Source organism: Anthonomus grandis, chromosome 4 (assembly GCF_022605725.1).
Source record: "Anthonomus grandis grandis chromosome 4, icAntGran1.3, whole genome shotgun sequence".
In the NCBI taxonomy this organism is placed as follows: domain Eukaryota; kingdom Metazoa; phylum Arthropoda; class Insecta; order Coleoptera; family Curculionidae; genus Anthonomus; species Anthonomus grandis.
The window spans coordinates 9,065,995-9,093,103 of NC_065549.1; the positions used below are offsets into that span (position 1 = coordinate 9,065,995).

At 31.1% G+C, this 27,109-nt stretch overlaps 1 protein-coding gene and 1 long non-coding RNA gene across 4 annotated transcripts; one reads left to right on the top strand and one right to left on the bottom strand.

Annotated features, from left to right (window-relative positions):
* Window positions 1-32: 32 nt before the first annotated feature.
* LOC126735166 (uncharacterized) lies at window positions 33-10,798 on the bottom strand. Its single transcript, XR_007660338.1, has 3 exons — window positions 10,326-10,798; window positions 5,362-5,431; window positions 33-4,285 (listed from the first exon to the last, which is right to left on the bottom strand). It is a non-coding gene; the product is annotated as an uncharacterized LOC126735166 (long non-coding RNA).
* Window positions 10,799-11,077: 279 nt separating this feature from the next.
* On the top strand, window positions 11,078-27,109 carry LOC126735158 (EGFR adapter protein-like). 3 transcript variants are annotated; one of them, XM_050439105.1, is made up of 6 exons: window positions 11,078-11,457; window positions 16,055-16,183; window positions 18,490-18,733; window positions 24,365-24,590; window positions 24,757-24,961; window positions 26,548-27,109. In XM_050439105.1, exons 1-6 carry the CDS (start codon window positions 11,248-11,250, stop codon window positions 26,710-26,712), a joined length of 1,179 nt encoding a protein of 392 aa, XP_050295062.1. In that variant the 5' UTR covers window positions 11,078-11,247; the 3' UTR covers window positions 26,713-27,109. The 3 variants fall into 3 exon arrangements, with proteins under 3 accessions (XP_050295062.1, XP_050295063.1, XP_050295064.1); XM_050439106.1 differs by lacking the exon at window positions 11,078-11,457 and adding an exon at window positions 15,800-15,929; XM_050439107.1 differs by lacking the exon at window positions 11,078-11,457 and adding an exon at window positions 15,840-15,936.

Below are 27,109 nucleotides of genomic sequence, written 5' to 3' on the forward strand. Positions count from 1 at the left end.
GCGCATAATGGAAGAATAAAAAGGCTTATAAGCAAAAAGTAAAAACAAGTTTATTTAAAAAAATCGAAAAACTAACATTGTTTTGGAAGTTAAACTAAGTTGTAACAAAAACTACAAAAATAGGTACTAAATTTTGTAAGTTTCGTTTTCGTGTGTTGATGTTTCCACTTTTATTTTAAATGATAGAAAGTTTTATAAAAATCATGGTATTCTGGTAAAATAGTATGGTCTTTGCAAAATGCCATTAAATATTCTTATTATTTTTTTAGATATCGAGATTTAAAGTCTCCTTAAGTTGGTGTGGACTTCCTCACACTAATCCCAGTATTTGCATTAAACGAACATTGAATTCGGAAAATCTTTGCCAAACAGTTAACATTTAACATCGTTCGGTAGCTTTATGTACATTAGGCATTCGCGAAGTTTTTAAGTTTTTGAAATCCAGAAAGTCAAACCATTTACTTTATACGGCAATCCCAGTTTTGTGCAGAAAATTCATTAGAATTGTTTCCAATGTATCATGCATCGAAAGGGAATATTGCAACATATAAGCAATTATGAAATTTTTATTTTGTCCTGGGCATAAGTCCGAATATAATCGTAGTTGTTTCATATCTGTAGGAAGGGAAAAAATACATTTACAACAAGTTGCTATCTCTTTGCTCCCTCTTTGTCCATTTATTTCATCCCACAGAAACGCGTGTCCTTGTTGGGAAACTACCTCATAAACCCTAAGTTCCCTAAAAAAATATAGGACAATTTACGACGGCTTCTAGGTCAAAATTTCCGCAAACTATAGACTTATCTTCTTGGCTTCTTTTTGTGAGTTTTTCTGTGTTCATTTGCTACATTCTTTCTTTTAGTCTGAAGTTCATACTTCTTTTGTCTTTGCTGTAATATTACTTTCGTCCATGTCGCCTATCTTAAAATCACAGCACCAGCACTGGTCCTTCTATGATAGAAGCTAATATTTGTCTTTATAACGGCTTCTTTGCATATTGTTTTTTTGAAACAAGTTTATTGTACCTTTCTTGACAATATTCTAGGTATAATTTATGCATTACCTCTTTATTTAAGTTTCCCTCCAAGTATTCTTTATAAGTATCTCGTCGACACCAGTGAAAAGGTACTCTGGGAAACGAGTCAATGTGACTATTCATAGCCACAATGGCATCAGTTGCAAGCTTATTGAAAGGAACATGTCTGCCGCGTCTATTTGAGCTTGGTGCTCTAATAATTGATGTACTGCTCTTAGAGCAACTCTTACTTTTGTATCTGCTGTATTTAATGTCAAAAAAAGTTTATTACCAAAAAAAACTAGTTATAAATATAATTACATGAGAAAATAAAATTTGACAATTTTTGGTAAAAGGAACTGCTTCGCGATTATATAAAACCGATAGCGCAATTGCGTGAAACAGGCCTTAACAAGAAAATGACATTACAAGCCATCATATTGAAACTGAAAAGATTATAAATAAACACAAAAAAAAATTCCTAATTAACCTAAAAAAGAACAAAACTAAAACTAAAAAGGGCAGAAACTAAAATGGCAAAGCAATTTGGCTGGCATGCAACGGAAGGCAACAAGAATAGACAAAAGAGAACTACAAAAGAAATATTAAACAGGCCAGCTTATCTTTGGTCTTAGCACAGTCTAACATTGAAAAGTTGAAATCTATATACTTTGGTCTTAGTTGAGTTTGCAGTTTATGTTAAACATACTACTAGGCATCTCGTTGGGAGTCGAGAAGAATTTGCTTAACCTTGGTGAAAAATTTATTAAGTGGCAAATCTTTAATATGATTTGGCAAGTTACTCCACATTGTAACTCCGACAACCGAAAATGACTTGTGGAAGTTACTTGTTCTATGTTGAGGTATTCTAAAACTTCCAGCATGAGTATTGTGTAAATGCGAGAGAGTAGCAAATAACTTATTTAAATGAGGGGGTTGACCCGACTTTATTATTTTATATATAAAGGCATATATGTGTAATTTTTTTCTCCTTTCCATATTTAAAATAGAATTTATGTTTAAATAAGGTGTGATATGCTTTCGATAGGCTGCGCTATAAGAAAATCTTACACAGCTATTTTGCAATTTTTGTATGGATCTAGAAAGCTCAGATGTTATAGAATTAGAATATACGATATCACCGTAGTCAAGTAAGGAAAGAATAAGGCTATTGCAGAGATAATACTTGGTTTTACTCTTTAAGACATTTTTAAATCTGTACAGATTTCTGAGACGCATATAGCCTATGTTTAATTTGTTCTTTATGTGTGTCTCAAAACAAAGGTTAGAATCTAAATTTTTACTTCATTGACAACTGGAATTTTTTCTCCATTAATCTCAATATTTATACTTTCATATAAGTGTCTCAGAATTCCTGAATTACAGCCATATAAAATGATGTTAGATTTAGCAGGGTTAATTTTTAAGTTATGCTCATTGGAATAATTAACTATGTTTAATATATCCGATTTAATTTTTTGCACAGAAATATTAAAATTTAAAAATTTAATGGCTATCTGAGAATCATCAGCATATTGTTGTAATTTACAATGTTCAATACACTTATGCATATCCGCAACATAAATCGAAAATAAAAGAGGTCCCAATATGGAGCCCCGAGGAACACCAATTTTCAAGTCAAGATACTTTGAGTGCTCCAAACTTGTTATTAAAAACCATTGTTGGTTTTTAACAACACCGAATGTGATCTATTTTTAAGATATGAATCATAAAAAGAAACCGTGGATTCGGAACAACCAAAATATCCTAACTTTGCAAGGAGCATTGAGTGATTTATTATATCAAAGGCTTTGCTAAAATCAAGCACCGCCATACAAGTACTTTGTTTATGTTCTTCGTTAAGTCTTATATTATCTAACATTCCCACCAGACTAGTAGTTGTACTATAATTCCTCCTAAATCCCGATTGCGTATCTGGAAGTATACCAAATGAGTCAACAAAATTATAAAGTTGTTGGTGAATATGCTTTTCTAGAATTTTAGAAACTACTGATAAAATACTTATAGGCCTTATGTCTTTTAGTTCTTTTGGATTAGAGATTTTTTAAATGGGTCTTATAAGGGCCTTTTTCCAGATATCGATATACACATTTGTAAGAATGCAAGTATTTAAAATGTTTAGAAGTGGTTTTTTCACAAAAAGGTAGGCAAAGCTTGATATCATTTATACAAAGTCCGTCAGCTCCTATAGCCTTTGATTTTATGGTTTTAATTATACTGTTAACGCTTTCTTCATCAAGAAGACTTAAATTTAATTCTTAATTACTATTATTCCATTTATTTTCATTATTAAAATTTAATTTGGTTTGTAATATTCTATTGTTGTTAATTTGGTTAACGCATTGAGAAAAATAATTATTTAGGGCTTCTGGATTACTAAAATTACAAGGCAAATCGGTATTCTTTGATTTAATTAGATGTAGTTTATTAGCATTTTTCCAAAAATCACGATTTTTTTTTGTAGAAAGTGTGTTAAAATATGATATTTTTTCCCGCTGAATAGCATGTTTTGTATAGTTTCGTAATTGCCTATAATAGTTTAAATTTAACTCTAGTTAAATTTCTAAAACTCTAAAGTTTTATTTTTTTTATGTGTCCAAATACATTATTTTGCAGACATGTTTATTACCTGATTTTAATGGAAGTGAGTATTTTAAAGTAAATTTTCATCTAGAACGCTCTGTTCTTGAGCAAGCAGTTGCTGTTTCTGTTGCTGATCTGATTATCGTATTGCCTCTCTAGATTGCCTAAACTCCAGAAATTTCAGCAAATAGTATTTTAGCTAAGTCATTAAGTCTCTTATTGTATTTTTTCATGCAGCTGCAACTTTGATTTGGAACTTTTTTATCTTGAAGTCTACCTAGTGTCTCAGTACATTCTTTTGGGTTTTCGAATCGTCTTTTTTCAAACATTAGGATTTTTCTCTTTCTTTTTTTGCGTCTTTTATTAGGTTCAGCATTGTTGTTCTCTTCTTCATTTTCTTCAGTGTGGTGTGCACATCGTTAGGTTGAAAGTCTGGATTATTCATAGGGTCATCCAGATCCAGATCTGCTTCTTTAGTCTGTGCATCATCAAGTTCAACGTTTAGATCTTCAGTAGAGGTTATGTAAACCCTCTACAGATTCTTATATTGATCTAATGAATAATCAGGATGAAATTTTTGCGACGTATTTGAACAAATCGACTCAAAATCAGTTATGGTAATATCAAAGTTTGCACTGCTTCGCACAATCAGTCCGGCCCACTTTCTGCAATATAAAATGATTTTGTAAAATAATAGTAATTTTTTAAAAAGATATTTAATTATTTTTTAAATTTTTTAATTATTTAATCAGTCTATTTTTAATGGCACATGAGAGTATAGAATAAAAATCGATTAATTCAAAAAAGATTCCTTTATAACTGTCGTAATTTTCATGTAAATTGGACTTGATTTTGAATTTTTATTAATTTTTAAAGTTTTTTTTGGTCACATGTATTTATAAGAAAATGATCGTCGTGTCGAATTAAGTTATGCTTTTATGTAATTTTTTATTCCGCTATTTGATCAAATGACCTGCGGCCTATTTCTATTTTATTTTAAGGAGATTTTTTTATAAGTTATATATTTTCCATGTAAATTCGATTTGATTTAAGTTTTTAATAAAATAGTTAATTTTCACATAGACAACTTCACAAACTTGATTTTCAATTTCTATGAATTACGAAGTATTTATTAGAAAATGGCCGTCGTGTCCAATTAAGTTATGCTTTTGGTATAACTTTTTGCTTGACTAAAAAAAATTTTGAAAACTTTTAGAGCAATTGACTTATGATCTTTTTTACTTGGTTTTTCAAGAGAATTTTTTACAAGCCATATAATTTCCATGTAAATTAAACTTGATTTAAGTTTGTTATGAAATAATAAATTTTTTGTCCAGGCACTCCTATGAAGGAAATAATTTCCTAAAAACTACTTGACCAATTGACTTGCTGGTTTTTGTATTTAATTCACATTCGGTTATAACTCACGTAATTTTTATGTAAATTGGTCTTGATGTTGAATTTCTTAAGGTTTTTGGTTAATAATGAATTTACAAAAAAATCATCGTCGTGTCCAATTAATTTATGTATGTTGTATTTTTTAATTGTCCCAGAACATTTAAAAACCTATTTAAGATCAATATTTTGAAATGTCAATCTAAATGCGATATTTGCTAAAAATTTTAACGAATTTTTTGCATAAAGTGACTTAAAAATGGCAGGTTGCCTTATGCTTGATGAGATTTTTAAATGTACATTATTTTGCTTAAAATAATTAATTATTAAGTATAAAAATTATTACCTGATGTGAAAATTGTTTTCTGTTCGATTGTTTTCCCTGTGATTTTTCTTTAATGAAACCTCATGACTATCTATAAGAAGAAATAATATACATAATTATATAACTTTAATAACACTAACACAACTAGTTTAATAAAACTTTTTCAACCACTTTAGCTCGTCTATATTCAAAGAACACTAAATAAACAACAGAAAATTTGAAGTTATATGACCATGCGCACATTGTCAATCCGTCGACAATATACGTTCAAAAAAAACAATAATAATTTACTAACCGTTATTATAGTTATTAAACGTTATTTAGCAACCGTTTTCATAATTTAATTACTTAAGAAATATATATAATTTAATAACTTTATTTTTTAACAACTTCACTTTTTAATAAGGATTAGGTTGTGTTCATTTCTTCATCAATTTTTCTCGAGAATTTTTAACTTTTTCATGTTGTTTTTTACGTTGTTCGTATCAGGACTTTGTGAATCTAATAGATTTAGATTTAATAGGTTAAAAAAGTCCGTATTAACATATACATATGTACAATTGATTAGTTTTATCAAGAATCATTTTTTATTTTATTTTTTTTTATTTTTCATAAAAATAATACAAGATATTGGAACAATGTCAAATACAAAAAAGATATAATTTAAATGCCCAATAAAAAAAAACCCGTATACAAAATGCAGTGATGTACCAGTCTTTTGCTAATTTTTATATATTGCGACGCCACTGAAATAAATATGGCAAATGTATTTTTGCTAAAAAATGTGTATTATTATTATAAACAAATAAGCCAAGTCAAAGAAAAATCAAAGAAAGAAATTTTCATGTTATGATTCAAAAACTTTTTTTTCTGAAACGTTGACACTTGTATCTAGAAATGGTTTAAAGTTCATATGAACTTCTCTTCTTAAAATCAGTTTTCCTATAATCTTCTGGAGTCCTGGTACAAAAAACGCGGACACTATACGTAAATCACTATGAATCGCCTGATCCTAAAGAATCTTAAAATAACATTCAAATTTTGCGGGCGGTTTCTGTTAAATGCCTCTAGCGCCATCTCGGTCCACGTTTAATGACGCTAAGAAGAATATTAGTAGATATATGAATACTAATTGACTGTTGACTTTAATTGACTGATGTTCATAGGACCTTACAAATAATATAATTTTGTCGTTTTGAAAAGGGCGTCTGAATATGCGAGTTTCTGGTAAAACTTTACTACCAGGCTGATTAATACGACCTTTTAGTAGGACAATTACTAAAGGCGTATGAAAAAAATTAAATAACTATTGGTAAAAATGGACCTTTCCTATGCACATCGTTTTTGTATAGACCAAACATTTATATTTAAAAATATTTAATCAGAGTGGATTTTAAGACGTCAAACGCCCACAAACGCAAATTAATTTAAAAATTAATATTGGTTTACGCATTATTAGACCTAATTATATTACACCTAAGAACCCACTTATCCATAGGGGTAATTTAGAGTCGTTGATTTTAAACACTTAAGCATGTCTAATTAGTACTTTAAGTAGGGTTTAGCCGTACATGCAACCTGATTATGGTCTTTTGTGACCAACCTTGTAGGCACCTTAAACACGCACTTCAATAAAGACTTTTAAGTATAGTCACGCTATATTAATAAGCTCTTTACGAGAGTTTTATCTTTAATTTTCTAAGTTACTTAATAAAACTGTTGTCAAAGATAAAAGGAATTAAGGTCATCGTCCCGCTGGAACTAATTAAACAGGTACTCCAGTTTAAAAAAAAATGCTCGCATTTACAACAAAAACGCTTAACGAGACTGGCATCCGCAAAACTAATTAAATATAGAGCAATTAAAAAGTGTCTTCGTAGAGAGGATGAGAAAGAAAGGAGGCATCGATAGCGATCAAGGCATGCCTTCCTTGTGCCACTAACTGAAGACGAGAATACCAGAATAGTTGCTTATAGTGACAACATTCCTTGTTGAAGGAATATAATGCAGGGTTGGACTTGCAGGCATTTTATAATACGAAGAATCAGCTAAGGGAGTCTTTAATTAGTTTCATTATCGATTACCTGTAGATATTGTTTAATTTTTAGATGGATGTTACATATGTTTGTAGACCAACTCGTATATTATAGTGCTAGGAGAAAATTTCAAGTTTTGTAGAGGTTTTTCATTTTCGTCGGGTTTTAAGCGAGAAAGGTTTCCTTTTTCCCAGGTGAAGATTTCTAGGTAAGCATTGCATGTTTTTTTTTACAGCATATATTTAACAGGTTATAGAAATACTTATTCTAAGGGAAAATCCTGATGTAAAAAACGTGAAATATACGGCATATACTTTATACACAGTATGATATTTGTTTAATGTTTTTTTGCTTTAAAACCGGTTGATTAAAAAAATAATTATTCACAGGCAGGCAGTTAGGTTAACTTTGTGTTTAAATTATGGTCATTTAAAACCTAAAATAGTGGATAATTAATTTACTTATTAAAGAAATAAATTAAGCGGTATTAAAAAATAATTATAAAGTCCTGGAAAAATCAAATTATTTTGTTTTTTATGAGAATCTATCTGGTGAAGTTTGGTCGGTTTTTACATTTGTGTTGTAAAGTTTCCTCTGCTGCAACCTCGGGGATATGGTGTTTCTATCATTTAAATTAGTTTATCCATAAAGCTACTGTGCTTAAAGTGTTTTAACTGCTACAGTTTCCCAACTTTTCCATCTATTACCAGTAAATATTTTATACGCTGTTTAACACTTGGATTCAAAACTTTGATTAGGATGCCAATGCTAGAAGAAAAATTTTATTGCTAATTAAATTGCTAAAAGGTTTTTCTCTGTTGGACTTAAAAATTATTTTTCTTTCTCATCTAATGCGCATTGACATTCTAAATAATTTTTGTTTTAACAATTTTTTGCTTTAACCAATAGTTTTTAAGAAAAAATTAATAAAAACCAAAATTATGAACATTTTCCTATGGGTTTATAGTACATTTCGGGGAATATTTTTTTGGGAAAATTGGGTATAACTTTTTCTGGTGTTATTTTTCAAAAATCTTTTATAAGACTCTCTCTTTGGAGCTCTTTGAGCGATTAATCAATTTATAAAAAAAAATCTCAATTTTTTTTTTCTAATTTTTCATGACTTTTTTATTTTGAGCTTTACGACTAAATGTTATTTTTTATTATTTGTTCTATTTTTATTTAGGATTTCAATTTCCATATTTTCAATAGCTTTCGAGAACCTCAGGAAAAACTGTTTATCCCAAAGGTTTATCCCAATTTTCTGGAAAACAGTTGGACTTAACCATTTTTATTGCATCTGATGCATATTGAGATTCCAAACAACTTAAATTGTTTTACCAATTTTTTTCTTCATCTAATAGCTTTCCGGAAAATAAACCAAAATTATGAACTGGATTTTTTCAGGAAGACTTTTCATAACTTCTTTATTTTGCGGTTTCCGACTAAATGTTATTCTTTATGATTTGTTCTATTTTTGATTAGGATTCCAATGCTAAAAGAGAATTTTCCATATTCCGAGTAGTTTTAGAAAAAAATGAGTAATAACTGTTTTTCTGAGGTTTTTCTCAACAAAAAGGCTTCATCCATTTTCTCAAAGAGACCAGGTACAACATAAACAAACGAAAAAAAAACAACCAAGTCATGGTCTCACAAACATTTAGTATCGACCACACACAATTGTGTGTAAAATGTGATGTGTATAATAAACACGTGTCGTCGATAATAAATGTATGTGAGACCGTGACCTGGTTGTTTTCTTCGGCTTTTCTCAAAATGAAATTTTTGCCTCTTTGACTGGGAATTTTGGTAATTTTGTCCTTGGCATTTTTTTGCAAAGAATTGGATTTTATGGAAATCTTTTCCCAGAAATCGAGTGAGTCTGCACACTCATCTTGACGATCACCTTTCAACATTGAAACTTTCAAACCACTTGGAATGTTCAGTACTCAAGGGCTTACGTGCCCTATATGCTTTTTGAAGGAGATTCTTTTACCTGAGCACTTGACCTATTGCCCGTTTTCGGCTTTTCGTTGATGGTTGGGAGACCCTGTATACAAAATTTATTATTGTCAGAGCCTAAATTCTTGAGAGGGCGTATTATAATACTTTCAGTTATTTTTATTTGATTTTAATATATGTACGACATCTTGTCAGGATATATTAGAACTATGAACTTGTAAACAATAGCGAAACGATAAATGTACTTACAGTAACTTGTGGGTATATTTGGAACGTGTAAGAAGACAGAATGATAGATGTATTGCTTACGTCAGGATTCGAGATCATTGATATGAGATGATACGATACTACACACCTAAAAAGTAAAAGGTACCTGTGAGAAAATATTTTACCCTAGTTATTGTGTTAAATGGAATTAAAATACGTTTACACAAGGCCATTTTAGGTTTATAGCACCTGTACACAATACCATAAAACTATAAATAAGACTAACATCAGTAGACCTTGTTAAAGAGTTGTTCTTCAATCCAGGCAGAACAAAACCTGATGTCCAGCATTAGAAATCCAGTTGATGGGATAGTGCTAGCAAGCACAAAACAACGCACTGATGTAATGGCCAATTACACAGTCTACAAAATAATCTCAGGTGCCACAACACTGTGGGTTGCACTAGGGCCACACACCTACTTACAGTAGCTAGTGTTGTTTAACGTAAAGTCCAGTGCAACGATATATTAGAATGGTCACCCGTCAAAACACCAGCATTTTACTTCTCAAACAATGTAAATAGAAGGTGGATGACATTGTTTGGCAGGTGGATTGCTGGTGTTTTGACGGGTGACCATTCTAATATATCGTTGCACTGGACTTTACCAGGGTATCAGGTCACTACACTTAGTACGGAAGGATGCGCATTTAAATATTACTTGAATGATTAAAATAATAAGAAAAACATAAGGTAAAACATTGCTCAGTGAAAACTCTCACCTTTGTAATTTGACAGGTTTGATAGTTCAATAAAGGCACTAACCACAACACTAGAGAAAAATTACGGGAGAACAAGTGGGCATTGCTGCGCGACTGTTTTCGAGTAAAATTACCGTCGAACTGAATTCTAAAAAGGGTCATATTAGAAATATCCCTTAAAAGAATTCTGGTAATTATCTGTCATCGCCTATGTTTTTGAGGACCTAAATACCAACATTCCCACATATTATAATTTTCTCCGAAGTGACCTTTTTACCCGCATAAGTACTAGTAAGTGCTATTTCTGTTTATTTTGTTATCTCCGAAAAACCTCTTATATAAAATCATAAAACTTAAAGATTCTCACAGATCGTCCTTATCTTTACACGTCAGCCCTTAACATTCCCATCAGTTATCGTTGCCTTTTTTATAAATTTTTGATGATCGACAAAAACCAGATAAAATATAATAAGTAAAATAAATTCACGTCTTTTCCTCAATACAAAATTTCCCAATTCGGTCCATCGAATAAAAGGAATGTCTAAGTGCTACCGCTCACCGACTGCTTCAAGCTCTTCGGTTTGTTCGCCCACTGTTATACCCGTCTTGTTCTTATTTGAACGTTAATCAAAGACTATATCCCTCCTTTGCACCACAGACAAAGAACGCAATCCGTACGTAGGTCCGACCCCAAATCGATTGCGGTACGCGTACACAAACCAAATTCTTCCTTTCGCTACAAGAACCGTATAGGTACCCACCAGAGAGGCACTTCGAAGCCGTAAATGTGGCAAAATATTAGACCGAGCCGGGCATTCTTCTTGTTCTTCTTTTCTTCACTTTTTTTTCATGTTTTTAGGCGGAGCGATAGTGTTACAAATGAAGACGGCGCGCGTAGATCGGTTATTTATAATAAGTTTCGTAATTTTAGTGAGTAAAAACGATGGGAAGACTGACGAAAAGTGGTGAGGAGGGTGGCGGACGGGGAGGAGGAAAAAGTTTCGCGAACGTGCAGTATACGAAACTGAAGGACGATCAGTATACGGGTAGTTGCGAAAGTTTTTCCGCGCTGGAGGACCGCGATGGTATGCCTGGATTCGACGGGTACATTTCGTTCAGTTGCAGGCAGTGCGGACATTTGCAAATATTTCAGGTAAGGTCGATACGTTTAGTTTAACTTTCAAGGCTTTCAACTTGGTTTTATCATGGTATAAATATTTATTTTATAATTAATTAGTGCGACAATTGCCTGATTTAACTAAGAGGTTTTATGGTAAAATTATTTTGCACAAGCATAATTTACTGTTCAATTAATTAAGTAAAAATAATTTTATAGCAAAAGAGAAAACGGCAGTCATGGTACATATGCGCATATACCTGTTTTAGAACTTGTTCTTATCGCTTACATAATGTGAAATATTTAATTTATATTTATGAAGATCAATTTAAAGTCAACCACACTACATAATAATATCCAGTTTCCTATTGCTCTTAATAGAATGAGATCATCCAGAAGGTTTTTTTGGTCACTATTTTCAGACCAGCAGAGGGATAAATGTTGTAATATTTAAAATAAGCCAATTTTTTTAAAAACAGAAATTAAGCTTCTATCTTGCTGAAGAAATCGTGAAATTGTTATAGCAATCCTGCTGCTTACTTCTAAAAAAAAACTTTTCTCTTTCTTGATTTTTTCTTCAATATTTTTTTTTCGAAACAAAAACACAGTTAAAATTACTCGAAAACGGTAAGGAATCTTACTTTTTTCAGAACTGACCTTCTCTATCACTTCCCAGTTTGATCAGTGTCTTAAGAGACATCCAGTACAAGTCTTACCACTATACGCCATCAACAGAGAAAAGGGAGCTTTTTTGGAAAACACTATAAATACAAATAAGGGTAACGGTAAACTTTTATGGAATTCGCCTAGGAAACTGGATATATTGAATCCAAAATCTAATGGGGACATTCCAAGTATAAAATTCGGTGCAAAGTGCAATTTTTTCCTTAAAAAATCGATTATTTGGAATACTGACTACAGTTATACGTCAAATCTTTTATAAATTTGCAATTTCTAATTGTTTTGGGTCCTTTTAACATTTTCCATCCCATGGTGTAAACCGAATTTTAAGGAAGGATTCAGAACGACTTATTGTTGTGATGGTCCATATCTTATGTTTCCAATAAGAAATTTGAAAATGTAGAACATCATCTAATTGGACATGAAAAAAATCTAAAATTATTGTTGCTTGCATTTTTTGGATAAAAATAATTTGATTTGACAAAAAATAAAACAGTCACACTCTACTTCTAATTAATAAATTCGTTTCTTCTAATTTAATAGTTTAATCAGGTTTAATAATGCTCCCGTTTTGTTTACTAGGGATTTTCTCGAAAACGCTTAATTATATCCTCCTCTAAAATTGGATTGACACCATTTTTGGGGCGGGAAATAAAAAGAGCACCTAAAAAACGGGGATAAGTAAATTTTTAGAAGAATTGATGCATAATTGTAGTTACGGTTCCAAATAATCGATTTTCTTCACGCAATTTGCGCCGGCTGTAGCTCTAAGGGGTGCATTTTAAAACACATGTTTATGAGAAAAAAAGTCTTATTTTAACTCCAACAATACGCTTTTAAAATATTTGCACTGAATTTTCTAACATACAGATGTTGCATACTTACATATATGATTCCAGAGTTTTGGAAAATTACTAAGTTTTCCCACTACCAAAAACTAAAAATAAACCGACGGATTATAATGAATTACGGCCTATATCAATCTTATCACCATGTGAAAAATATCATGTCATCACACAATCAAAAATATTTGAAAAAATGTTAGCTGCCAGACTAATAGAACACTTAAATGCATACGATATTCTCCCATTACGTCAATCAGGATTCAGAAAAGGCTACAGCTATTGTACAGCATTATTAGATGTCGCTGATTTGGTCACGTCAAGTCTAGATGCTGGAAATTCTTGTGTTCTTATACTATTAGATTACACAAAAGCTTTTGATAAGATAAATCATGAAATGTTAATCTAATCAAAAGTAATTTATCTGAAAAAGTTCAATATGTGCAAACGGATAAAGGCTGCTTGGACAAAGGTTCTCTCTACTGTAGCGCCCCCCAGGGTTTTGAGGCTGTATTTTTGAAACGATGCGAGAATCTTCGAATGCGGTCGAGCGGCACAATTCGCACACGACTTAAAAAGTGCATTTTTCAACAGCATTCAGCAAGGTCGAGTACTATTGGAGGTCATGTCAAACGAGATGAAGACGATAAAGATTTTTTACCCTAACCTGAAATTTAAGTTTAAAAAAATCAGGGAATTTTGAGGTTTTTTTCTTGGCGTTTCTTGGATTTTCCGAATTGACTTTTATAAGTTGGATTTAAAAAATTAAAAATATTGGGGTTTTGTGTCGAGTAAGAAAAAGAAAGAATTAATTTGAAAAAACAAGAACAATTATGGCAGATCACCCCGAATTAAAGTCGGGCAAATTCACCCAAGATTTTTCAGCTAAAACTGCACAAGCCTTGTGAATAAAAGTAGCGGACGGATTTCACAGTCTCCTTGAAGCACATAAAGAGCACATCAATTCCATCGTAATAGGCTGGCTTAATCTATATAATTTAATAAATTGAGCATCGAAATACATTTCAAATGGGTCAAGAAATGAAGAGTACATCCACAAGAGTTTCAGTCACTTCCAGTGCATCGACGACGTTTCTTTGCACAAGATTGTTTAATTTTGCCATTTGATTATAGTTGTTTTTTTTTTCAATAAAGAACAAAAAAAACTACTACGAAAATACTTAAAGAACTTACACAAATTAAAAAAACAGAAAGCTACTTTAAAATCAAAATCTTGTTCTGACCAAGTGGCAGGATCAAATTGAAAATCGCACACGAACTTTGAAATTCGAATGGTATAGGTATACCCATTCGAGAAAAAGTTCGCATACAATGTGGTCGAAAATACGAATATCGGTTTTTCGTGCGAAATCCTCTAATTTCGTATGTGACTCAAATTTGAATGATTGATATTCAAAAATACGTCCCCTGGGCTTTTACCACTACTCTTTTGTATTTATACTTGTTACATTACACATGCCGTTCAACACTACAGATTTTAGCTTTGCTGATGATAAACAGTTACTCTACACCAACACACAAAATAATGTAGCACGAGCACAGTTACACATTAACGAAGACTTAAAACGCTTAGTCAAAATCTTAGAACAGCCTCATTTAAGACGTAATCCCACAAAAACTAAGGTACTAAATTTTGGTAAGCATAAAACCGATATAGAAACCACCCAACTAAAATTAAATAATTCACAATTAAGCTGTGTTCAAAAAGCAAGGAACCTGGGAGTTATATTAGATACTGAATTAGGATTCACCGACCATGTTTCTTCATGCGTACAAAAGGCATATGCCAATCTAAAACTACTGTATCCGCATAGGCATATGCATTAGATCAGAAACTAAAATTAACTTTAACAGACGTACTTGTATTGAGCCACTTTAATTATTGTGCCGCGGTTTATGATCCCTGTTTGACCAAACAGGATAAAGATAGAGTGCAGCGAGTTCAGAGGGCCTGTTTGAGGTTTATAATATGGTGAGGAAAATTCGAGGCAGTTATTCACAAATTAAAACCTTCAAATTGGCTTGACATGGAAAACCATCGTAAACTTCACTCAGTGGTTTTGTTTCATGCTTTAATTTTCAACAAAATCCCTCCATATCTTTACTAAAAGATTAAATTTAGATCCGACGTTCATACCTTAAATCTAAGATTTAAGGGTTTGCTATCTCCACCCTTGCATAAAACAAGTCTATTTACCACATCATTCTCGTATAATATTTTCATGCTATACAATAATATACCCTCTGATTTAAAAAGTCTTGAAAAGATTTAAAACTTTCTAATAACGAAATCTAAACTAAAACTGCCAAGTATAATTTACAACAGGGTTTATCATTTTTTATATAAGGTTGCTTTCATCCCGTCTCAGTTGTTGTTTCATAGCGGAATGTTTTTTTTTCCTTTCTTTCTTCTAAACCAAAAATTGTATCAGTATGCAAATTATATCATTAACGTGCTATAGCGTTGGATAAGAATTTTATTTCATTTATTTCATCAGTTGAAAACTGCCATAAACTCCTTTTTGTGGTAATAACTAGACTTAAGTACATATTTCTTTGTAGCTCAATTTTTCAAATTTTTAATAAATTCACTGCTGCTCTTTTTAAACCACCCTCGTAAATACCATACTCTAACGAGAAAGAAAAAATTACATTTCCATCAACGTCGGTAAAGCCCGGTAAAACAATATTCCCCAGATTATCCCCCTCGATTATACCGTATAGCTGCTTTTGTATTTTATGGGCATACCTGCTATACACGCTAATGTTTACGTTAACAAAAACACAAATAGTGCTCACGTAAACACAGATGCTTCTAATGTTTCCGTTCGTCATTAATTTTCATTTCCACCATCTCCAGTTTCTCGGCGATTTCAGAAGTGCGGCTGCTACGGCGGACTTTTTATTGAAAGGATGTGACGGGGTTTTTCCGTTTTGTTCTTTTTTTCCCGGTTTTTATTAAAGGTGTGAAGTACGTTTTTAATTTGAGAAAGTATTTAGATCTGCGCCTTTTTGATTAAAAAAAATTATATAGAAGCTCTGCACAAATGAAGGGTTTTGCGTTTTAAAGTATGTGTTTTATGTTTTAGGGCGAAGAACTAGAAATGATTCTTGGCAAATCCCTTAGGATGGCCTTTAGGTCTAACAAAAAGGAGCAGCAGAATGACAGTAATTTTCAACAAGCGTCTTGTTTCGAGATGAGCCCGAATTTTTCAAAGGTAAGGATCATTATACTCTACTAATAAAATGTTTAGGCCAAAAAAAAAAGACGCAAAGGGGACAGGCTAAGAAGAACATAAAGAACAATGCTTTATTTCGAAACACGCTTAAATAATTACCCAATCGTTTTAATTGAGTCATTTTCATACAGGGAAGTAAATTGCTCTGTACAACTTTTCAAGAGTCTAACAGACTTTTGAACCGTTGATTGATATTTTTTTAGATATAGCTTATTTTTCAATACCCTGTATAATGTATCTAGAAAAATCCTTGGTAAACAAAATTAATATTCCTGGAAAGTCATTCAGGTCACTTGAGGTTCCACAGATTTTTATTATTTTTCAATTTAAATTTCCACGTTTAGGAAATTATTTTTAGGTCTTCCAGGGATTAGAAATTTGTTCCCTTTAATTTTTTCTTGTCAATTTACAGAGTTAATTTTATATAGTTGCCCAGGTATTAGAAATATCTACATTTATTTCTTTTCCAGGCATTTAGTGCAAACTTTCAAGCATTTCAATAGTTTAAGACATTAGTCTTTCAGGAATTTCCAGAATTTCTCTAAAGAAAATTTTCTAGGCATTTTATTTTTTAAGCCTTCCAGGTATCTCTTAACAATAATTTTTTAATATTTTATTTTCCAAGCATTTATTTTCTGAAGTAATTTTATTGATGTTTCCAGGTTGATAAAGTCGTTCAGGTCTTATCTTTTCCAGGCATTTGACGTTCCAGAGATTTAAAATATTTTTTTTTCATGTTTCCACGTTTTGGGAATTTCCAGAATTTATCATTTTATTTCAGGCATGAAAGTAATGTTTATTTTTATAATGCTTCCACTTCAATAAATAATGGATATGGATAAACAATCTTCATTAAATAATGGATCATCGAAACCCTCAAATTCTGTGAGAATCTCACACCTTCTCTCTAGTTTTGAATTCTAAAATTCAGATATTCCATTTTACATGCAATATTTTAGTTTCAGTTAGGTCTTGATTTTAGAATTATTGGTAAAACCCTGATTGTACTATTTAGTCATTCTTATTTTGCTTTTATTTTAATTTTTTTATTAATTTTCAAATTATTTTCATAAGTGAAAAAATGTTTAAGCCATTTTTAATAAATATACCATTTAACTATTATTAACCCCCAGCCCTCAAAAACAGTTTTTCTGTTACAAATTTATATTTTTATATTCTTCATAAGTGAGCACATTTTTTACCGCATCTTTTCTGGATATTATATTTATTTATATATCTGGACTTAATTATTCTCTATATTATATCTGGAATTAATTTAAAGCCTACTCAAGGGGTTTAAATTAATATATTATATCTGTATTAAATACCAAGTGACTTCATGCACTTTTAAGGGTTTGTAAATATTTTAGAGCCTTAACTTTGATCTCTCTTTAGGAAATTCAAAACTTTATTCATATGAATTATAAATTTCTTATTTACTTCTGAAAAGTATCTTCATTATACACCTTCTTTATTTTAAAAGATCTTGCCCAAATTCTGCTCTAGTTTCTGTTCAACATACCATCAAGGCTTTGCTAAAATGTCGGACAATAATTTTATGTTCTTTTGCTTTGAAACACTTTGGAAAACTGGCTTGAGCCGCACTTTTTCTTATTTTTTAATTGGACATGTAAAATTACATTCTTCAAACTATGTATATAGTTCCCTCTTTGTACTACACCTGAGTGCTATTTATACGCAGATCATTATTTATTTACGCATTATCTGTCGCATTTTATTTGTAAAGAACGATAACGTTCGACCTGATTGATTGGAAAGTGCAAAAGCCCAAGTTGGACGAATCTCGTAATCTTAAAATCTATAAAAGCACCACCGTTACGTTAACTGCAATATTCTTGCGTATATATATACAGCTTAATTTTATATTTATTTATTTTCTTGTCGTGGTTATCGTCGCGTTCACTGGATATTTTATTTGATTTGTAAATGATACCGCGTAGCTTGAGACTTCACACATACTTAATCCCATATCCTGCCTTACTGATAACATAATACTTTTGATGATATTATTTTCCCATGATTATGAATGACCGTCTGTGCACTTTGAGATTTACGTAGGTAAAGTCGGTTTATACAGGGCGATCGGTAACTTAACGAATTTATTAACTCATCTTGTATAAGCTTAAATGTTGCATAGGACTAAGGATGACAATGATACAGAAAAAATTACAAATCCATTAATATGATCAACAAGTTCAATAATATTTCATGCTACCATTCATTGTAAATTTTCCTAAAATTCCACTTATATGTATATATTTTAGAATATTCCAGCTGCTACAGCTCCGTTACCGAACATCAAACCATATGTGGCACCTTTCGATGCTTCCATTGGAATTCCGGTGTTGCCAAGTAGCGACGAGAGTAATTCTCCCACTCAAATGAACCAATTCAAACGGATCGCCGAAAAGCCCTCCTTAATGAAGCGGATAGGGAAAGGGTTCGTACTGAACGGGAGTGACGAGGAAGGGTATCCCTTAGTTAGCGAGGGTGGATCCAGTATACCAGGTATATAAAATAATGTTTAGAAATCATGACCTAAATAACAACAAAAACAATAATAATAATAATACGGAATACGCGATGGATTTACTTTACAAAATATTAAACGAAATATTGATTTACTTAATAATTAATTAAATAATTCTTCCATTAGTCGAGTTTAAAAATTGTTGCAACTAGTCAATTTAAATCGTCTAAACGAAAAAGAAAAATTTACGTTACAAAGAATATGTGCAAAATATTCTGACGTTATTATTTCTATTAGAAAACGCCCAACTAATATTTATAAGCAAAAAAATATTTAAGGCCAAATGCTTCTCCTGTATACAAAAAAACAGCATAGGTTATCATATTCTTAAAAAGAATAATTCTTAAATAGTTGAACTTTAGTAATAATAGAAACAAGATTAAAAAATTAATGACTCGAACTCAAAACCTGCTTTAGGTTCTACAAGGGTCGGATTTAATCGTGCAAACTTTCGTCAAGAATAATATAAATTGTCTTAAAATACTTATCTATTTGAATTATATACGATTTAACTATATTAAAAATTTTTGGGTCATGCAATTTCTTATGAAAATTATCTCTAACATTAGCAAACTGAACCAGATCATTCTTATTTCCAGTATTATGGCTATATTTGCTGACAACGTATTTCTCAATATTTTGTTTAACTAACACGAATTTTAATTTAATGATCATAGCATGAAGGTTCATAATTTTAAATTTTTTAAAATAGGATCTCCAAGAAATCTATTTTACATTAGCTATAGATCTTATGCCAGATTTTTGAACTCTAATACTATAAGCACCTGTCTCATTAATCATCAATCATATTTTATACACTTTTGATGACTTATCAGTCAGAATATTCGAAATTCTGACCTGACTTTCATTTCCATTGAGAATCAATTTTTTTGATTTAAATAAGTTTCGACCCATTTGAAGAATGTTCTCAAGAATCTGCTCCTCACCCTCCTCGAATTCTAAATGTTATTAATTCTGACAAGAAATGTTGCATCATCTGCATTTAATAAATACATTTACTATTGGTTTATTATGACATAGGTACTCCTATCTACATAAAATTTTAGTTTTTCAAGTAAAACAAGCTTATCAACCTCAATCAAAACCAGCACTTAAGTCAGAAACATTTATCTATCCTCTATAGAACACATTATTAATTTAGTGAGTTTTAAAATCGCATCAGTTACACAAAGACCATTTGTAAAGCCACATTGACTTTATATGGCTTTAGTCTTATATTTTCCAATGAAAAAAATATTTTATCAATATTGCACATTATGGTTTCAATTATTTTTGGAAAAATTAACAATATTGTTCCAAAATCGCAAATAGATTCCACTACTAACAGTTTTTTTTTACTTGCATGTACAGATCCAAAAAACATGGCATTTCCATTATTTGACTGTCCATTAATATCATACTTACTAAGTTTTACTACTGAGTTATAATCTTTTTTATAGTCACTGTATTGTTTTCGGTGGGGTTTTGCAAGATCCATGTGCCCTTGCAATATTCTGCTTACAAAAACTCCCACATGATGGCATGATTAAAACTTTCGATGCACTCCTGGTATATCCTAATCATTAAGCCAAGGTACTTGACGAAGTATGTCGAGGACCCTTACAACATATAAGGACAGATTGTGTACTACCATTTTAAAACAAAGGAGCGGCGTATATAGCCGCAAGGGTTGAAGTATATATTGAGCTAGCGCAGTTCAATTTTTAAACCCTTTTCGTTGCATGATATGCATTTATCCGAAGAATATTCAGTCGAGAATTTTTTGCCGCCGGGGTGAGTGAACTTTTCGGTGTAAAGTGCGCTAAAACTATGAAAAAACTAATTTTCTCGAGATCTAAGACTATAAGCAGGCGTGTTAAAGGTATATTTGGTTGAATAAATTAGTATTTGTTTAATAATTAAATTCGAAATAGTATTGGCTAATTTTTTTTGTAAATAAAAGATTTTTATAATATTTTTGTTATATGTACCAAAGAAAGATCTAACAAGGATAAAAATTTGTAAGAATTTAAATTATTGCACAAAATATTAATCATTACACGAATTTGCCTTAAGATGTTTTTTACCTGCGAATAAATAATGCATAAATTAAAAATATATCCAGATCACAATGCTTGATTGATGATAAATTGATAACCCCAACCATTTTCACTCAGCAAGCTAGACTCACACGATAAATCATGATTTCTAAGCCTGTGACCATTAAAACCAACCTTACCAACAATATTTAGACACTTAGAATTAGTATTTATGATTTTTGGATAACATGGACATTTCATGAAACTTAAGGCCATCTTCTTTTTCTTCTGACGTTGGCAAGTCTTTCTCAATTCTGTGCCAATCGGAATTCACTCAGTTATATCGGGCCATTCGCGGATGATCCTCAGTAGGGAAGTCTGCTTTCTTCCCACTCCTTTACGTCCTTCTACTTTTCCCATCATGATCAGTTATAGGATTGTGTATCGCTCTCCTCGCAAGACATGCCCAAGATATGAGATTTTCCTAAACGTAAGTATAGTAAGTATATATGTTGCGTCGACCCTGTTTAGTACCATTTCGTTGGTCTGCATAGCTGTCCAGGGTATTCTCAGTATTAACCACAGTTCCCAGTAACCACATCTCAACTGTAGTGGCTTTAAGCAACACTGACTATATGTAGGATTTTTCCATTTTCTGCCGTAAATTTGGGTTTAGATTATCATTGCAGAATAGCTGTTTCATTTTTTAGAATGTTGTTCGGTCTAACTTTATTCTTAACTTTATTTCTATATTCCGAATTAGATGTACGGTGATACAACATCCAAGATACTTCTAAGGTACTCTACACAGTTTAGTGTTTAGTAGATGTTTCTGGTCTCCCAGTTTGCTATTTAGGATGACAGTATCGTCGGCATATCGTATTTATATATTTTCCATTGATTTGTACTCCCTTTTCTAGTTCTTGAGCAGCTCCATTAATGATTTTGTCTAAATATATATTAAAAGGTAGTGGTGACCTCGTAGAATTTGGCATTCTTTCCGTTTGGTCGTATTCTTAGAACATTGAAAGGCCTTTCAATGTTCTAAGGTCGTATTGCTGCTTTCTGTTTCCAATATAGATTTTCGATAATTTTTACGTCGCTGCTGTCTAATTCCATGTTCTTTAAGAGGCCTATAAGTGTTCTGTGTTGTACTCTGTCGAAACCTTCTCGTAATAAACGAAACACAAAAAAACGTTCTTGCACTGGTCACGACATTTCCGAAGCTGTATGGTAAGAGCAAATAGTTCCCAATCCAAATTGGGTTTCATCCAAAGCTGCCTCACATTTGGATCTTTAGCTCGTGAATAATTTTAAGAAAGACCTTCAAGGCTCCTAAAGCTTATTAGTCTATACTCGCTGCATCGTTGTGCTCGTTGTTTTTTTTTTGGAAATGGAATTAATACAGATTTCAATTTTTCGGAATGTCTTCTGTCGACATTAAACAGTTTTAAAAGTGGTATTTTGTGGGTATATTGGCCGATTTTTAAAGAAAACTTTTTGTTTCTAGCCAACATTTCGAATTATATTTAATTCATCTTCAGGGCTTTACGATAGATCAAAAAAAAATTGTGTTTAATATTTTTTTTCCTCCATTTGTTTACAAGTTAACATAAAATGACGTGTCAATGCATGTCATAGAGTTTCAAGAAGGGGAGAGGGGGAAGGAAAACTATCAAAGACACTTACCGAAGTCGTAATTCTCTCTCGTCAAATAAAAAACTACATAATGTTTTTTTAAATATTTATAAAGAATGCAGGAAAAAAATTGTTAAACACCATTTCTTTCTATCTATTGTAGAGCTTTAAAGGTAAATTGAATATAATTCAAAGCGTTCCTTAGAAACAAATAAATAGTTTTTATTAACAATTGTCCAATACACCCACAAAATACCACTTCTAATAGACAATCTCTGGTCACAAATTCACAAGAATATTAAGCAGTTTGACCAAGATTCCAATGTTTTCCTGTTTGATCATTTATAACAGTTCCGTTGGGATATTATTAAGTCCGGTGGCCTTTTTAATTTTTGCAAGTTTTATAGCTAATAGAACCTCACTCTTGAGAATTTATGGTTCTCCATCTATATTAGTATAGTCAGCAAAGTTTGATTCATTCGGTCTGTCATAATTAAACAGCTCATTTATGTATTTGACTTAAAGCCTTAAAGCTACCTTAAAAACCTATTCTTTTCAATCAATAGATTAATTTTTTTCAATCCCCTTCCTTGTTATATCCTGTGTTCAGTTTAGCAGAGACAATTGTAATTAACCTATAGAGAGAATAATGGTAAATAAAGTGAATATATTTTCTAATATCCTATTACAACCATTAATTAATTGATTAATATGAAAAGACATGTGCTACTCAAAAATTCCAAAAATATTCTGAAATAGTTATGAACTTAATAGGAATATTAAGGAAATGATCTTTGTATATCAATACTCCTAGAATAATCACCATTTAATGTCCATTTTTAAAGTATCTGAAATTTATAAAAAATTACTTCGAATGTCTTGAAAAACTGAGAGATCTAATGGCATGATGTCTCTGAAATTAATTAAATATCGACTTGGAATACCTGACAAAAAATTAGAAATTGTTTAGATTTAATAGAAAATTATTGAAGTATAACGTTTGTCATGCAGAATCTGCAGCTTTTTAAAACTGATCAAGATGTACCCAACTACACCACTAGGCACAAACACTACCTAATTATCAACCATCTTCAGCTTATAAGATCCAGAGGTGAACCAAGCTTTTTGGGCTTAAAGTTTTTTAATTCTCTGGCCCCATCATGTTAGGGAATAAAATATAAAAAAATAATAAAGAACTTCCTACTGAAATGTGCTGTTTATGGTTTTTAGGAATATTTCCAGAACTAGCATATTTTAAACTAAGTTAATATTTGTGTATTTTTAATGCACATTTATTTTAATATTTTTAGTGAGTAATATGTAAATCTGTGTTGTACTGTTTTACCCTTGGACCGACCTTTTCCAAAATTGCCTCAGTAAGTTTTTGAGGTAGACTACTTGTTCATATAATGTGAAATTATTAGATAAGAATACGATTTCTATGACTAATACCCCTTTAATAATAATCTAATTATTTTCTAAAAATACACTCAAGACTTTAAAAATTGCCTTGAAAGCTATCTAAATATTTGACTAAGAATAATGTTTTTACGCTCAAAAACTCTTTAACTTTAAGAAAAGTTTCTTTAGTAAGAATCGGTCCTTAAGATATACCATCATGTCAAGAAAAAGTAAAAATATTAGTGAAGACAGAAGGACATCGATTTAATTATTGATCGATCTGAAAAGCTCATCCAAGTTACCTAGTCCAATGACGAAGTTTGATGTTTTACTTAACTCATATATGTCTAACGACAGAACGAATAAAAATAATCATTGATCAATAGTTTGAATGTATCAACCATCCAAGCTTTCTTTCACTTTTAGAAAGGACAATCCTCTAAATGACCATCTCAAGCTAAATCTTACATACCAGTATTCAGAATTATAGTTTGAAATATTTTTAGTATGTAACCCTTTGCATCTTTTCAGACAGCCAATCAAATATCTCGCTTTTAAACAACGAGCTCCACCAACCTGGAAGCAGCTCAGAAGCAGCCACTATGAGAATAGGAGAAGGAGCCTCTCGAAATCAGCAACCAAAGACTGCAGAAAGCGAAGTTAGCTTTCAATACAACGATAGTATTAGTTCTTTTGAGACACGCGATAATATTAGAACTGACACGAATATATTACATAGAAGAGAGAATAATTTAAGGTAACTATTATATTATCAAATTACAAAGAATATAAATACATCTATAATGTATAAATTGGCTTACTGTATCCAGAGATCTAGAGATAATTTAATCATTTTAGTATAAACTCTTACCTGTGACATTTTAAGATTATAATTCCTATTCCGTTGTATTCTCTTATTTTAGGATGGCCCCCTGGTATCAAGAAGGTATTCCTCGGGAAATAGCTTTGGAAATCTTATCGCAGGAACCGATCGGGGCTTTCATGGTAAGAAGAAGCACCACTAAAATAGGATGTTTTGCATTGAGCGTGCGGGTACCTCGCAGTTTTCAACCCAGAGGAATCGCCCATTATTTAATTATGAAAACGAATAGAGGCTATCGAATAAAAGTGAGTAAAAAATCAATCGACATTAGATTTCTTAAAAAAAAAGAGGGTTTATTAAATTTTTCTAGCCCGAAAGTGAAAGATAATGAAGATAGAGGCTGATAAACTGATCAATGTAATTTTGACTCAGCAGAAGTGTGAATTTTAATCATTATGTAATTGCCTTCTTGTGTTTATTGTATTTTCGTAAACATTTTTGCATATGTATCCCCATATGAAAAAATCTAATGGGTTAAAGTCTGTACTTCTTGCGGGCCAAGGTCTTTGACGTCACTTAACTGAGGTAACTCTTAAGGCAAATCTACTCCAAATCCCAAATTTTTTTCTTGCATAATTTATATAATATACATCTATATCTATTAGTATCAAATAGTATCATTTGCTGATGATACTGCTTTAATCTTTAATAGCAAAACATGGCAGGAGGCTAAAGAGGCTTTGTGTGATGGATTTAAGCATGTAAAAAACTGGTTGTGTACTCAAAAAAATAACTTTGAATATGGACAAAACTAATTACATAGCTTTTTCTTTGACCAATTTAAATAGACCACCTTTTATTGGATGATATTAATAATGAAGAGATCTTTGAAAAAAAGAAAACTAAATATTTAGGAGTCATAATTGATTAACACCTCAAATGGGCAGAACACATAAATCATCTTGCTGGAAGAATTAGACATTTGATTCAAAAATTTTACATACTAAGAGAAATTTTAAGCGCTAAAACTTTGTATTCTCATTTATAAATCCTTAGTAGAACCTCTAATAACATACTGCATCATAGCATGGGGCACCTACAAAAGTACACTGCAGCCTTTGAATGTAGTACAAAATGATGTCTTAAAGGTCATTTATAAAAAAAATAAAATGCATCACACTGAACTTTTATATAATGAAAATATAAGCAATGTAGAACGTCTGTATATTCAGCATGTGTGTTCATTTGTTCATACCTCTAATATATTTAAAAGAATTACTAGTCATTCACAATTCACCAGAAATAATGCTCTTAATTGCTTGTCCCTTCCATCAAACATGAGAAGCATAAATTTAAAGTTTATAGACTGCTTGGGAATTCTACAATTTGTTGCCAAGGGAAATTAAAATAATAATAAAAAAAAAATGAAATGGCCAAAGAATATATCTTTATAAATATACAAAAGTTCCAATCATGCATATTAAATTCATTTAGGAAAATGTTTTATGGTAAATATTTTCATTTTGTAAACAATATATATTTATTTACTTATTATTATTTTATTATTATTTTTTATAATATGGGTGTTGTCTAGATTCAAGATTGAATAGTTGTTTATCTTTTTTTTATAAAGGTGTTTTTTTTTAATCACTTGTGAGTAAATATATAGAAATAGAAAATTTATACATATTTTTTTGCTGTATCTTAGCTGAGTATTCCAATGAAAATGTATTTTTGAATATAAAAGCACACACAGGTATTAGGTTACTTAGGTGCTTAGGATTAAACAAGAAATGTTATGTAATATATTTGATTTGATTTGATCTATTACTAATATATATCTTGACTTGAAAAATATATGTTTGCACTTATAATATTTATTTTATTTTAGGGTTTTACCAAAGACTTTCCATCCCTAGGATCCCTTATAGCACATCACTCAGTTATGCCAGAGTTGCTCCCTTGCCCTTTGTCCCTTAGTAGATATCACCCTATTTGTGTGATATCGGATTGCCGTAGGGATTTCGCTGATATTGAGCCCGAACCAGACGGATGACTGAAGAGGAAGTAATCTTAAAATAATATATACTCACTTAGAGTAGACGCAATTCAAATATTCATGATAAAATATTAATTTATTATTATTAAGTAATTTGGTTAATTTAGTGATTGGACCAATTTTATCAAAGTGACTGAACCATGTTTAATATATATATATTATGCTTTTATGTTGTTTTATCTTAGATTATTGTATAATTTGCTTCTTGAGGCTGTGGAAAACTTGCTTTGGATCGTTAAAAAAATTAACCTAAGACTTCTAGTCTAAGAGAATTATGTATGATTTATTAATATTAATAGGCAATTCTTTTATAGGTTAAGAATAAAATGTTAAAACAACGCAATTCATTTAACGTAAGCATAATAAAAATAAAGAAAATTGTTGATGATAATGA

Coding starts and splice junctions, on each gene's coding strand:
- LOC126735158 (XM_050439105.1), top strand. CDS start 11,248: ATGGGAAGACTGACGAAAAGTGGTGAGGAGGGTGGCGGACGGGGAGGA. Junction 18,734..24,364: donor GGGTGGATCCAGTATACCAG/GTATATAAAATA, acceptor GCATCTTTTCAG/ACAGCCAATCAAATATCTCG. Junction 24,591..24,756: donor AGAAGAGAGAATAATTTAAG/GTAACTATTATA, acceptor CTCTTATTTTAG/GATGGCCCCCTGGTATCAAG.